Source organism: Lynx canadensis, chromosome A2 (assembly GCF_007474595.2).
Source record: "Lynx canadensis isolate LIC74 chromosome A2, mLynCan4.pri.v2, whole genome shotgun sequence".
Classification (NCBI taxonomy): Eukaryota; Metazoa; Chordata; class Mammalia; order Carnivora; family Felidae; genus Lynx; species Lynx canadensis.
Genome location: NC_044304.2, coordinates 6504155 through 6519492, shown reverse-complemented (window position 1 = coordinate 6519492; position 15338 = coordinate 6504155). Strand labels below are relative to the sequence as shown.

Sequence of the window (15338 nt, the reverse complement as noted above, 5' to 3'; positions counted from 1 at the left end):
AGGAACGTGTCAGGTGAAGACTGGGAGGCCATCCTGGCAGAGGGAACAGCCATGGAGAGAAGCCATGTCAGACATGGTGGGGAAGGATGGGTTTTTGGCAAGGCAGAAGCGCTGGTGTATGGGGAGATCGAATAGGGCCAGGTCTTAGAGCAAGGTGGGCCCGGGAGCCAGGTTGCAGAGTTTGGACTTGATCCTGAGGGCGATGAGAAGCCTCCCAAGAATTTAGACCAGAGGCGGGGCATGGCCAGTTTGCATTTTTGAAAGGTCACTGTGTAGTTGGGTGGAGGGAAACGCAGGGACGGGGGCATAGGATGAGTAAAGAGGTTATTTCGAAAAGTCAGAGAAGACAAGGGGTTGAACTAAGGTGGGGTGGCTGGCAGAGAGTCAAGAATTACGTAGAAGTTTCCGCAGTAGGAAGGGAGGGGTCCGGGACAGCGTTTCACAGAGTGTGCCCCCAGAAGGCTGGTTCCAAGGCTGCCGTGACCTCGCATAGCTGAACTAAATGGAACAGGATTCCCTGCTCAGCCCCAGTGAGGAAATCTTAGCACTTTAATTCCTTTTTTTAATTCAACAAATGTTTGAGGGCCTGCTGTGTGCCACTCATGGGGATACAGCCATGACCAAGGCAGACCCAGCCCCTGCCCACCAGGGGAAATAGAGGCAAGTGAACGCATGAATGATAAAATAGAGGCTCAGAAAGCTGGCATGTGCTAAGGAGTAAATAAGGAGGATGGCCAGGTGGTAAGCGACAGGGCAGCGACAGGTGGAGAGGGCAGGGCAGTTTGGGGTGGTGAGGACAGACTTCTCTGAGTGGAGGCTTGAGGAATGAGATGGAGCCAGTTGTGTAGGAAGCCAGGCAGAGGGAAGAAAGAGCATGTGCAAAGGCCCTGAGGTGGGCAAAGCTATCACGTGTGCAAGTTCCAGCACCGAGGCCGGTGTGGTAGAGCGGAGCAGAGAGAGGGGAACATCCAGAGGTGGCTGGAGCCAGACCCCAGGGCTTGGAGGTCACAGTGAGAAATTCAGACTTTGCTTCAACTGCAGTGTGAGGGCCTCGGAGGGCTCTGAACACGTGAGCTGTAGAGAAGGATCTGGAGGGAACCGGAAGGCAGGCAACCAGCCCAGTGAGCAGGGCGCTGTCACTGTCCATGTGAGAAAAATAGTATTCAGACAGGCCTCAATTCAGCACCACACTCTGCCGATCGTGGTTTTGAAATTGTGAGTTAAATTTTTTTATTAAAAAAATTGTTTTTAATGTTTATTTTTTAGAGAGAGAGACAGAGACAGAGACAGCGTGAGCAGGGGAGGGTCAGAGAGAGAGGGAGACACAGAATATGAAGCAGGCTCCAGGCTCTGCGCTGTCAGCACAGAGCCCGGTGCGAAGCTCGAACTCACAAACCGTGAGATCGTGACCTGAGCCGAAGTCAGACGCTCAACCTACTGAGCCACCCAGGCGCCCCCACGTCTTCTTTATCCATTCATCTATGGATAGACTGTGTTGTTTGGCAATTGTCAATACAGCTGCTACAAACATAGGGGTGCATGCATCCCTCTTTTTACTGTCCTGACCGCCATACTGTTTTCCAAAATGGCTGCACCAAAGTACGTTCCCACCAACAGAGCACAAGGGTTCCCCTTTCTCTCCATCCTCACCAACAGCTGTTATCTTCTTTTTGATAGCAGCCATCCTAGCAGGTGTGAGGAGATAGCTCATTGTGGTTTTGATTTGCGTTTCCCTGATGACTAGTGATGTTGAACACCCTTTCACGTACCTGTTGGCCATTTGGGTGTCCTCTTTGAGATTATCTCTCACTTTTGATGCCAAATGTCCCCTGGGTGGGAGGCATAACTGGCCCCGACTGAGAACTGCTGCTCTAGAAGTTTCCCTTGTGCCCCTTTTCCAGGCACTATTCCCATCCCCAGAAAATTATTTTGATTTCTATCCCCATCCATTAACTTTGCCTGTTCTTGAACATGTCGTGAATGGAAATGTATAGTGCCTCACTGCACGGTCTTGTATGGGTTATATGGTGTCTTTGTGCCTCAGTTTCTTCCTGTGTGCAATGGGTCAATGACCACATCACCTCACGGAGACACCATGAGAACCAAATGAACCATTGGGGTCCATGAAAGGCAGGGCTCAGAGAAAACATTGCACAAATGCTACTTGTTAAATGCTGTGATTTAATGTTAGCACCCTTAGTTCCTGGCACCCTTCTTCCTGGTTCCCTGATGCCTGGCATACAGTAGGCGGCTAGTAAACATTATTAATATCGTTGTCATTGCCTTCTAAGCTGGATAATCTGGCATTCTTCACGGAAACTCCCTTCTCAAACATCCCTGATACCTTCTTCTGAGCTTCCTTTTTTATGATATTTGTCTGGGGAAGTTCTCCCTTGTCCTAGAAACCCACTCTTCCCTCTGGTTCAGTGGTGACACTGTGGGTTTCTTTGCTCACTTCTCTGACTGACGACCCTGTCTCTGCCACTAGCTTCCTTCCCTCTTTCCCCGGCCAGTCCAGCTACAGCAGGAGACGGAGGCCGATTTGCTTCGTCTCTCATACTGCCGTTCTCTCCATGCACCCATGGAAAGGTGGGCAGAACTCTGGGAGAGGAGAGCACCCAGAGGCCGGCCCTGTCCATCCCTAATCTCCAAGCGGTCCTGCTGACATATCTACACACCCTCAGGGGCAGAGAAGGGCACATAAGTTCCACCCCATCCCTGTCATTGGTGCAGGAACCACCCAGCTGGGCAAGACAGAAAAAAGAGAGGTGAAGTCATTTATAGTAAAGATGATTAAGATTCAGCAATTCAGGGGCACCTGGGTGGCTCCGTGGGTTAAGCGTCCGACTTCGGCTCAGGTCATGATCTTGCGGTTTGTGAGTTCAAGCCCCGCATCGGGCTCTGTGCTGACGGCTCGGAGCCTAGAGCCTGCTTCGGATTCTGTGTCTCCCTCTCTCTCTGACCTTCCCCCGCTCATGTTCTGTCTCTCTCTCTCAAAAATAAGTGAAAATATTTTAAAATTTAAAAAAAAAAGTACACGCACAAGCCTGAGCTGTTCCAAGCCTACACACAAATTTTCCATTAACGGAACTGAGGATGGGGCTTTTAAATTAAGATGAAATGAAATGAAAGGTCAGTTCCTCATTTGAACTGGCCACCTTTCAGGTGCTCAAGAACCCCCTGTGGCTCACCGTGGGTGGCCCTATCGGGCAGCACAGGCGTAGCACCTGAACATTATCCCAGAAGCTTCTGCTGGATGACAGAGCAGCCTTAGACCAGGGTTTCTTATCGGTGACGCTATTGAGATTTGGGACCAGATAATTCATTGTTGAGGGGGCTGTCCTGGGCACCATACGGTATCAGCCAGCATCCCTGTCCTCTCCCCGCTGGAGAGGACTCCCCTCTCTAGTGTCATGACAGCCAGAAATGCCAAATGTCCTCTGGGGGAAAAAAAATCACCCCTGGATAAGAAGCACTGCTCTAGATCAAAGCTGAGTTCAAATCCTAGCTCTGCTATGTGCTATAGCTCAGTGACTTCGGGTAAACCCCCAAGACTTGGTGTTTTCATGGAGCCCTGGAACCATAAATAGCAACCCCTTTACAGAATGGCTGTGAGGGTGAAACCCAGCCTCAGTGTCCTGCTGGTGACTGGAAGCCATGCCGAGCACATAGCTGGGGGTTCAGTAAACAGTGACGCCATCACCCACTGCAAATCTGGACGCATTAACCCCCGTGTGCCCCCCTGGAGAGCAGGGCAGCTCCTGGACCTTGATGGTGCTTGGGAATGCTCGTTGTCACATCCTAGAGAAAGAAAATTTGAATTGCTTAAATGAGAAGAGTTTGGGGGAATCCAGGGGTCTGGGGTGTGGTCCCAGCTCTGTCACAAATCTGGTGCTTTGGGGTGCCGTTTTCCCCTCCTTGAGGTGGGGGGGGGGTTTATACAGTGATCTCCTTCCAACAGGACCCACTGGCTTGGCCTCTGTTTCTCTGTGATTGTTTTCTTAAAGAAGGTGCTTGAGTAGAGAACCCGGGTGGTTTCCTGCTTCCCCCTTCCTGCTGCCTCCAGTCTTTGCTAACACTGTGTCTTTTCTCTGGAACACTCCCGTCCCCTCTCCCTACCCTGTCTGGCCCAGCTGACTCCAGCTTATTCTTCAGGTCTTGGTGTAGTGTAGGCGGCACTTCCTCCAGGAAGACTTCCCTGATTTCTTGCCCCTTCTGAGATGGGTGTCTCTTGCCAACCTCCATTCCAGCTTGATCACCTGCACTTGTGTGTGTCCATCTTGGCCAGGCTGCGTGCCCAGAGTGGAGTTGGGGCTCAGGGTGCACCTGTCCTAGAAGTACGTGAATGGGAGCTGGACGAGAAGACAGGAGAGTAAGGTTAGCAGGAAGTCACATGGAGCACGGAAGGATCTGGGGGTTTCTGATGAGTCTGTCCCGGCCACAGGTCCGTGGAATTCGGTGCCGGATACAAGATGCAGGAGAGATGTGAGGCCCCGTAGGGCGTCCACTGCTCACAGGTTCATGGAGTTTGGCTCTGGATAAAAGATTCAGGGGAGATGTGAGGCCCCGTCGGGGGTCCACTGCTCACCACCTTCACACCAGGCACCGGCATGTGCCTTCCCCCAGGCAGAATTCCAAATCCCCCACCTGCCTCCCACGCCAGCTCCTCAGGCCCCCGGCAGGGACAGCTGCAGGGCTCGGCTCCGGGGTGCGGGACTGCAGACCCCGTGATGGCCACGTGGGGCAGAGCTGGGGGGGGGGGCAGGGGTGGTATGGATGGAAGAGGCCCAGCCCTCGGCCCCCTGGCCGCCGGGGAGTTCCCGCGTGGGAACGCAGTCTCTCCTCTCCACTCCCACACATTCCAAAATGCTCCGAGCCAGCCGTGCCTCCCCCGGGGAGGGTCCACCCAGCTCCAGTCTGCTGGTACCAGGTCCTGAGCAGGAAGGTGTCCCGTAGACGCCCGGGGCTTCAGAGAATGCAACAGGTCCATGCCTCGGTCCCTGCCCTCCTTAAGCCACGTGGACCCACGGACAGCAGACTCGGGAGCCAGGCTTGGCTGGGGGGGCGGGGTCCCCTCCTGCCCCTCCTCACAGAGGGTGTCGGTCTGCAGGTGTTAGTCACTACGCGGGCACCGGATAATGCCAGCCGACCTTTGCCAGCAGCGAACCACTCTTCCCCCAGGGCAGGCCCTGCCCCTCTCGGGCAGCTCAGCAAGGCGTGTCCTCAGCACCCTCCCAGGAGCCGGGCCCAGCCGGCTCAGTCACCGGGACCCGTTCAGGGGGTGAGGAGCACAGCCCGGGGCGGCCAGGCAGGAGCATGGGCTGGGAGGGCCCGGCACCCCGGGGGTGCCAGCGTAGGCACCTGCTGGTTCTGGCCGTCAGCCTCCTCCTCACCTGCGGGCCAGGTAAGCCGGGCTGGGCTGGGGCCAGTAGAGGACAGAGCAGACGTGACACGTGCCTGAGGCTTCCAAGCCCCTCGCGGTCGGCAGAGGTCTTCTGCTTTCTGGCAAAGGCCCAAGTCACAGCTGGCCAGATGAGGCTGCGTGTTCCGAACTGACAGGCAAGTTCACCGAATCCCTGTGCCACGAATTCGATATCTGCCAGGCTCCGTGTGGAGATGGCTAGCCGTCCATTCCTTCATTCACGGGCTCGCTCACACCCTCACTGGCTGGGGGGCTGGTTCTGTAGACACCCGTGCCTGGCCCTCAGGTGGGAGATGACCCAGTCACAGCTTTGGGCTTCCAGAAGCTCCGGGCTGCTGGGCAAGGCCGGCGGCTGCCCAGTCATTAGAGGTGCACGGTTGAGCAGGAGCACTGAGGGCAGGGAGTTTCCCTAAACTGCAGGGTGGCATTGGGGTCGCCAGGGATTTCTACGGGCACGATCAGTGGGAGAGAGGGAAGGGCAGGGAGAACTGTGTGTGCAAAGGCCAGGAGGCAGGAAGCTGCCAGGTGTGTCTGGGATAGTTCGGTGTGATGTGAGTGTATTTGGGCTGCATGATAGGGGGATGCGCAGGGGAGGGGTGGAAGCCGGAAGGCAGCCTGTGAGGTTTCGGGGAGCTGTGTTCTTCGATCCCAAGGAGTCTTTGCAGGCCTGTTGGTCATTTTGGAGGATTAGCTTGGGCCCTTGCTGCCTCGAGGAAGCCCACCGGCCTCGGGGAAAGGCAGGGGTCCAGCTTGGTGTGTTTGCATGCTGTGGGGGGAGGCCAGACTCTCTCCTCTACAGAGAGAAGCTCCAAGGTTCTCCACATGTGGCCCCTGGGGTGTCCAGACCCCCGGACTGTTTTACACCAGCCGCTTCCTTGGGCAGGCATCCTGGGCTTTCTAGCCAAACCTCTGGTGTGCAAGACATCCAGAGGCTGGTAGAGGGGGGCATCTGCCCTCTGCCAGGTGCCTAAGTAGCTGTTCCTTTACTCGTCCCAGGAGAAAGGACCGTCCTCAACATTTAGCTTGGAAACAGAGGCCACCAGGGCCAAAGGGCAGTCGAGAGGGCCTTCCCCATCCTAGAAGGGCGTGAGACCCTGGACACTGGCAGCCTGGGAGCCGGCTCGCCCTTCCCTCACCCAGGCCAGGCTGCAGCTCCCTGAGCAGGTGGGGAAGGCTCCCCAGCCCCCCAGCCCTGAGTCACTGAGGCCCGGCTCTGGCCCCAGGGAAGAGCTTTGTGGTTAGACGTCATTGTGAGGCATCCACACAATGACCTGAATGGTGGGCGGGTTTGTACAGGACAATCCCACCACCTCCGATGGGGCGTGTCCCCCTGAGCTGTCCCCAAAGCACGTAGCCACAAACAGAGGCTGTTTAACAGCTTTTGTCCCCAAGGTTCACTCTGGGTCTGATGCAGGGGGCTGTTGGAGCTGTGTGACTCCTGCTCCTGTCCCAGGGAGTACTGGTCACCCGGACTATGGGTTGACATCCCTCCCCACTGCCCCATCACTTCCATAGTACCTGGGACACATCTCATGGCAGGGATTCCCCTGGAACCAATCCAGACACCCTCCAGGACTTCTGACTTAAATGCCGGAAAGGACTCCCTTAATCCCTGGGCAGAGGTGAAAAGAAATCTAAATCTAGCACTGACAGGCTTTGTGTTCTTGGGCCAGACACTTACCCTCTCTGAGTTTCCAACTCCTCAAGAGTGATTTTTTTTTTTTTTTTTACAAATTCCAGAGCTGGAGGAAAAGCATTCCTCACTCACCTCTCCCTCTACGTTGGACCCCGTCCATATTCTTCCTGCGCTCTCTCCCACCTTGCCCCTGGGGCTGAGACACCCCAAGACCCCACAGGACCTTGGTGACCATCATCTTGTATTGTGCACATCCTGTGTGCCAGGGTTTTACCTGCATTATCTTGATTGAGCCTGCGTGGGTGACAACAGGGCCACTGCTACCTCCCATTTGATGGAAGAGGAGACAGGCTCAGAGAGGTCAAGCCTTTTGTTTAAAGCCACACAGCAAGGGTCCAGATCTGAGTGTCTGGATGATTCCTAAGCCCCGACTTCACCCTCTGCCTGGGAAGAGGGTTGACAAAGATCACTCGTGTCCTGGGAGTTTCCCGGCACATGGGTACCTCCCCCAGGGGAGATGAGCGGTTCTCCTCTGCTGACCCCTCCCAGCAGGGCTCCCCAAGGGCCAGCACAGCATAGAACGTACAACGCTCTCACCATGCTCTGCTGAGTGCCTTTCCTGGGTCCCTGGACAGTGGCCAGAGGGTATTTGGAACTCAGATGTGGGCCCCTGAGTCTAACCCGCTCTGGCCAGAATTTCAGCTCATTTTTCACCACTTATGACTCATCTCCCAGGAAAAAGGAAAGATTTGTTCATGTTTCCCCATGGGTCCAGGCAGGTGGGGCAGCCCCGGGCTTCTTCATGTCCAGCTTGTCACTGGATGTTCCTGGGGCTTCTCCCAGGTGGCCAGTCTGAGCAGGTGAATGAGCCCCTCCCACCTTCTGGGAGAGTCAAGGCCAGACATAGTGGCTTACACAGGGCCCCACCCACTCTTGACGGTAGATTCAGTGGTCCAGGTTACCCTCCCCATTTCACAGATGAGGGGACAGAAGCTCAGAAGAAGGTCCCCCATGTGGCTGGGGGGGGGGTGGGGACAGCTGTGCCTGGAAGCCAGGGTGTCTGACTCTAAGCACCACACTCTGCATCACCTGCCACTATTTAGATCTGGCTTCTGGATGTGGGTACCAGCCTGGGTACCGGCCTCATCTTCTGGCTCCCTGCTCAGACCTCAGAGCTGTCCCCAGAGGCCTTAGTGCATCACAGGCCAAGGGTTGCAGGGCCATGAATGCTGGGTCAGGAGGACACATCCCAGGAGGGCGACCAGCCAGCCATCCTGGTTTGCCAAGACTGAGGGTGTTCCTGGGATGTGAATCTTTAAGCGCTAAAATTGAGAAAGTCCAGGGCAAACCCCGACAGGTTGGTCACTGTCCGTCCTGGCCCCTCTCCCGTACTCACTCTGTTCCTGGCACATCTCCTCTGCCTCACTCATGAATATTGGCTTCCCTGAGGACAGGCAGGAGGGAGAAAGCCTGGCCCTTATCCCTCTCCCTCTGACCCTCCTGACTGCCAGTCTACCTTCTCTGTCCACATCCGCACTCGGTCCTGGAGGCAGGGGTGCAAGTGGGTCTCAGCCTGGACCTGGCCATCAGCTCTGGCACACACAGAGGCAAGTTCCCTGCTGCTGGGGCATCTGGTGGGATGTCCCCTTGGTGGGAACCAGTGTAGACAAGAAGAGGGAGTTTGAGGCTGGAACTCTATCTGGGTTCTTCATGCCGCCCGCCGCTCCTTGACCCCGGGCGATGGGTCTTCCCCATCCCAGAGTCTAATTTGTTCCCTATATTTGAATGGCAAAGATGCCACATAGCAGGGCAGTTAGCAGTACAGACACTGGTGCCAGACGGCCTGGGTTCAAATCCTGCCTCTGCCACTTCCTGGACAAGTGAGGTAACCTCTCGGAGCCCCCAGACTTGCATCTAGAATGTGAGAATAAATGTGTGATTGAGTAGATGTGAAATCTAGATTAAGTTAGATGATGCCTCCAAAATAGTGGTTCTCACCACGGTGTGATGTTGGCTCTCTGGGGACGTTGGCAATGTCCGGAGATATTTTTGGGTGGACAACCAAGAGGGCAGGGGCTACTGACATCCGGTGAGTAAAGGCCAGGGATGCGGCTAAACATCCTGTTCTAGCTCCTTCCAGTCCATTCTTTTTGCAGGAAGACTGCTCAGTGCCTACTGTCCTCTGTGCTGGGCTTCTCGTGCTGGGGGCTGTGCCTCCTTGGGAATACTGGTCCCATCCACTTCTGTCAAGTCCTCTGGGATCATTTGTACCAGTTTCTGGCTTCTGAGACCTGCCACTGAGACCTCTCTGTGCTCCAGTCCCCCAACCTGCCTCCATCTCTTTAATTGCTTATAAGATGGTAACCTGACCTACTCGGTCCTAAGGGTTCCTTGCCTTCTAGGTCCAGCAAGCTTTCACAGTCCTGATCTTTACTCTGTTTTGAGACTTCATTCCTTACCAATTGGAGGACAGAAAGCCTGTGTAGTCTCAGCTTTTGGACTTTATACCAGAACCTTCTCAAAAAGAACTCTCCGGAGAAAGAGTGAGCTGACGAATGTACCTTTGATCCTTATACCTTCTGTTGCCTCATGTAGAGAGCATAATGCAAAGCTCATTTGAAGGAGGGAGTGGAGGGGTAGCTGGTGACACTCAGGTATTGGAGAGAGCTGTGTGTACCGCGGACTATGAGAAAAAATGATCTTGGGGCGCCTGGGTGACTCAGTCGGTTAAGCGTCCGACTTCGGCTCGGATCGTGATCTCACGGTCCGTGAGTTCGAGCCCCATGTCAGGCTCTGTGCTGACAGCTCGGAGCCTGGAGCCTGCTTCGGATTCTGCATCTCCCTCTCTCTCTGCCCCTCTCCTGCTCATGCTCTGTCTCTCTTTCTCTCTCAAAAATAAAACATTAAAAAAAATTTTTAAAAAGTTTCTTCAGGTTGAGGGCTTAGTCCTATCAGACTGCCCCCCTGCCTGCTCCCCCACACCAGATGCCAATTGCAAAGCCCAGGCTGTTAGCTGTCCTTCTGACCAACCTGCTACAAATCAGAGGCTCCAGTGACCCCCCCTCCAACTCAGGATGCCAAATGCAAGACCAGGTGGCTGCTTGTACTTCTGACCAACTGACTGTAAATGAGAAGTTCCCACAACCCCCTCCTTGGGTTCCATTAATTGGCTAGTGCTGCTCACAGAGCTCAGAGAAACCATTTACTTACTAGGTTACTGGTTTCTTATATAAGGATATAATTCAGGGACAGCCAGATGGAGGAGACACAGAGGGCAAGGTGTGGGGAAGGCTCAGACCTTCCATGCCTTCTGCAGGGGACCACTCTCCCATCCCCATGTGCTCATCAACCCAGAGGCTCTCCCAGCCTGCCCTTTGGAGGCTTTATGACACAGAAATGATTAAATCACTGGCCATTGGTGGTTGAACTCAACCTCTAAACCCTCTCTCTCACCCTTTGAAAGTTCCAACCCCCTAATCACCTGGTTGGTGCTCTTCTCTAGCCCTCATCTGCCGCCATCATTAGGTGTGGTCCCAAACTCACCTCATTAGCACAACAAAAGACACCTTTATAGCTCCCTTCACTTGGGCAATTCCAAGGGTTTTAGGAGCTCTTTCCCAGAAACAAGAACAAAGATCAAATATATACATTTCTTATTACAAATCACAATATCCCAGCTTCAAAGAAGACCTTCCAGAGGAGGAGGTGATTAAACTGTTTTTAAAAGTCACTTTATAGAAGAAAAAATAAATGAGCAGTGATATTTATTCTCCTTCTCAGACTTTCCTGAAAATTCCAGTGGAAGTAATGTGGTCTCATTGTAGAACACTTAGAAAATTCAGTAAAGAGAAAACACAAGGTTGAACTGAATCTTTTTTTTTTTTTTTTTTAGCTTTTTATTTGAGAAAGAGAGTGTGAGTGGGGGAGAGGGACAGAGAGAGGAGAGAGAGAGAAATCCCAAGCAGGCTCCACACTGTCAGCATAGAACCCAACATGAATTCAATCCCACAAACTATGAGATCATGACTTGAGCTGAGATCAAGAGTCGGACGCTTAACCAATGGAGCCACCCAGGCGCCCCTGGACCCCAGCCTCTTGACCATTGGCATCCAGTATTCTTTGCAGTGGGGGCTGGCCTGTTTTATGGGGCTGGTAGCCGCATCCCTAGCCTCTGTCCACTAGGTGGCACCAGAGCACCACTCATCGTAACAAACCAAACCTGTGGTCCCTTTCTGGAATATTCCCGGGGGGGGGGGGGGGGGGGGGGAAGGACATCAGACCCGGTTGAGAACCAGCGTCAGAGGGAGAGACAAGGTGGATCGTTAAGGACACGACAGGCAAACGAATAAGATTCGAAGGAGGGGACTGATACGGTCAGATTTTTATTTTAGGGAAATTCCTGTGGTTGCCACATCCTTTCAGAAAGGCTGCCCGATTTCCCCCAAGCTCCCACGTGCACAGGGGTCATCTGGACCTAAGTGTGTCCGGGACAAGTGCAGAGATCCCAGTTACATCGCCCACCAGAAAAAACTGCAGGGAGCCCAGTGGAGGATGCCAGCAGCCGGCTTGGCTCTCCGAGGGCACATCTTAGACCCGCGTCTGAAAGGCAAATGCTGACGCATCCCTGCTTGCCCCCATGGGCCTCCTTGGGTCCAGTGCTCCTACCCTGTCCTGTAACACAGCAGGCAGTAGTGCTGAAACCACCCAGGACACGCACGTTACCAGTTTATCACGTGAGGTTTCCGCAGCTGTGGCCACCGTGGACAAAAGTGCCCTGTCTTTTACTTTCCCAGCTGAGACCGCGACCAGTGTCTCTGCTCCTGGAAGAGAGAACAGTCTGACTATCACCACAGCCTCCAGCCCTGACAGCAGGGTGACAGGTGGGGCTCCGGGGTCCTCATCTGACCCAGAGGGGGAGCTCAGAAGCACGGCTGCCGGTGGGAACTCTGAGCCCTCCAGGGCACCCCTCTCCAGCACCCCAACAGCCGCGTCACAGACCCAGGCAGGCTCCGTTCAGGACGCGAGTGAATCCCAGCGCACGCGCTGGACAGAGACAGATCCTGGGGGGTCCTCAAGCATTGTGGTAACCTCTGTCAGCCCTTCCCCCACTCCGGAAGTCACTGCAAAGAGCAGCCCCTCCAAAGGAACTTCACCCCAAGAAACCTCGACAGACACACTCTTCACAGAAGCCACAGGCGGCCCAGCCACCGATCAGCTGACTGTCCCCAGTGGGGTGGGAAACAGCAGCACCAGGAGGAGCTGGACCACAGCCCACCTCCCCACAGAACATACGGCTTCATCTGAGACACTCACGGGTTTGACTCAGACCATGAGAAGTGCCCCAGTCACTCCAGCCGAGGTGAGGGCGGCTGGTAATCCAAGTACTCCGGGAGCAACACGCTTGCCCTCCAAGACGGTCTCTTCTACTTACCCCGAGACGTCATCTAGAGAGACTCCAGATTCCGGGGAGCAAAGGAGCCCAGGACTGCCTCGGTCCAACACGGAACATCACTTTACCTCCCCTGAGCTTGGTTCTGAGGGAGACACCACGCTAACCCCCAGTGTTTCCCTGCTGTCACCTGCTTCAGATCTGGGTGATAAAGTGCCAGGCTCCAGCACATCCTCAGTGCAGACAGTTAACTCTTCCACGACCACGGGGATCCCGGGGAGCCCAGAGAGGACGGAGCCCAACACAGCTGTCACGTTTCCCATAACGGCAAGTAATCCAGTGGCAAGTGCTGGGAGGGTCAGAAGTGCCACCTCTACCCTGGCCCGTCCATCTACCCCAGGGGAAGAGACAGCAGGGAGCATGCTCCCCCTCAGCACCTCCCCCGAGACCCCAGACCCGCCCAGCCTCCCCGCAGCCGGGACTTCGGCTTCGGAACCGTCGGGTGGCCCTGGAACCCTCAGCATCACCAGTGTGTCTGGAATGAAGACTTCATTTTCTCCATTCCCCTCCTCTGCCTCAGAAGAGACCAACACCCTTTTATTTACTACTGGAGAGGATTCAAAGAAACCTTTAAATCCATCTGTGTCTCCACCTGAGACCTCTGTTTCCAGAGACAAGACCACCTTGGCCTTCACCTCTGTGCCCATGCAAGCCCTCTCAGCCGTGGACTCCTGGGCTACACGCTCAGGTGAGTACCGCTCATCCCATATAGTGAATGCCTTCAGGACCACAAACAGCACCTCCATTGCACAGTCAGCCAACGCCACTCTTCCTAAAACTTCTCGGTTGACGAGGACCCCTGCTTTTATTTCTGCAGCCGCCATGTCACAGACCAACACTGTACTTCACAGCAATGCTTGGCCCGAGACGAGTCCCAAATTTGCAACAAGGTCGCCTCCGGCACGAAGCTCTGTGTCAGCGACTGCCCCTCTTCTTTCTGCGGCCGGCGTGGTTCCTGCATTCAGTTCCCTAAAAACCAGCTCCACGGAAGGAGTGTCTGTGTGGCAGCCTTCAACAGACAACCCAAGAGGTCCAGCCACCGTTCCTTCCGGACCTTCCACCAGGATGCAGCCCACAGAGGGAAATGGTGGGGAAAGGAAGTCGGGAACAACCCACCCGCCCATTGGAACCGCATCTCCACCTGAGACATCCACACATGCCTCCCTGGCCAAGGAAAGCCGTTGGGTCTCAACGAGTGCATCTCAGTCCACTGGTGCTTCCAGCTCAAGGACTGTACGAAGGACAAGCCACTTGGCTGGCCTCTTGTCTGGGGCCCCCTATGATTTGTCCTCTGGGGGGCTTACAGTTTCTGGGGATGAAACCAGCCCACCTCTGGCTCCAGAAACAACTGCAGTTCCCTCGCCTGATAACTCGTCTTCATCTGCTGCTTCTGTTGCCCCAGTCCCAGTGGCCACCACATTTTTAGCCCAGGAGGTCACCGCAAGCACTGTAGCCGGCACAGCTGAGGCTAGTAAATGGGACATGCCCATATCTTCTAGGACTTCCTCATCACTTAGCAACTCCCCAGCCAGTGCGGACACATGGAGGGGCGTCTCTGTTCCCCTGGCTACTCCATCGTCAGCCCCATCAGTGGAGCCATCAGAAGAGAGCGTTGCTACCTCTGGCACCCGCCCAGAACCAACAGACTCATCCGGCGTCCTCCTCAGAGAGGTGCAAACCAGTCCAGAGAGTCACACGCCCCTTGTCTCACCCTCGGTGAAGGCCACTGCGGCTGTATCAATAGCAAAAATGGAGACTGATGAAATCTCTTACTCTTCTGGGTCGCCACCTGTGATGTCACTTCCCGGAAAGATCGGCACCAGTGGTACCGGGGCCTCCGCCACATACGTCCCCCCTCCGGATCCCATGGTGACACGTTCAGCTCAGGTCTCTTCATCCCATTTGGTGAAGGAGCTCAGAACCACAGACACTTATGCAAGAACAGAGTCCGCCAGCCCAGCTGCTCATGCTGGAAGTCCTCAAATCCCAAGGACACCCAGTCCCACTAGCCCAGACACGATGGCAGGGGCCAGCACAGACACAGCTGAACGCTTCACTGGATCCCAGGGCACAGATCCGGCAGAAAAATCCCCTGGATTCGGGACACGGTCAACCCTAGGACCAGTGTCTGTCGTGGCCTCTGCCTCCCCTCCCTCTGGAAGCAGCACATTGGAACTGACCTCTGATGCCTCAGGTGAGTCCTTGACCCTGAGCACCAGTAACGAGAGCACAATCACTTCTTGGCTCCGGGCTCTCAGTACGTCTCTCCCCGTGGTAACGTGGCTGAGTACCAGCTCAACAGAGGAAAGGGCCTTAAATGCTCCCGATGCTTCAAGTCCAAGTTCATCCAAGACATTTGCTACATTTACACCTTCTGTACCTTCCCATGAACTTGCAGATCCAGGGGTAGACACCACTGTTCTCCAAAATACAGATTCGACCACCGTGGGCACGGGTGGGGACTTAACTCCCCCCACAGCCACAGCCTCCCACCAGCTCAGCATGAGTCCGTCCGCCGCGTTGATTCATTCACCCTCAGATACTACAACCGTAGCTATCACAGCCTCAGGGATGAGGGACAGCACCGATGTTTCTGTTTCCAGATTTCCAGGCCTCTCCAGCACAGAAGCCGGGCAGAGCTCCTCTCGGCCCCTCCCCATTACCTCTCCATCGACAGAGCCCACATCCCCAGCAGCACTGACCACCTCAACACCCAAGAGAAGACTCACATCAGAGGCAACAAGACCAGCCGGCTCCGTGTCTCGAGACGAGACGAGCTCACCCCCAAGGCGGACTGCAGAGGTCCAGAGTCTTGCTGCCATGGTTAGCTC

General features: G+C 55.0%; 1 protein-coding gene across 1 annotated transcript in view; it reads left to right on the top strand.

The window, feature by feature from the left end:
- Window positions 1-12387: 12387 nt before the first annotated feature.
- The window catches only part of LOC115527545 (mucin-16-like), a 95401-nt gene continuing 92450 nt past the window's right edge, over window positions 12388-15338 (top strand). The window contains 2 exon segments of the mRNA XM_032595286.1: window positions 12388-14952; window positions 15111-15309. Coding sequence (XP_032451177.1) covers window positions 12388-14952; window positions 15111-15309 — 2764 coding nt within the window.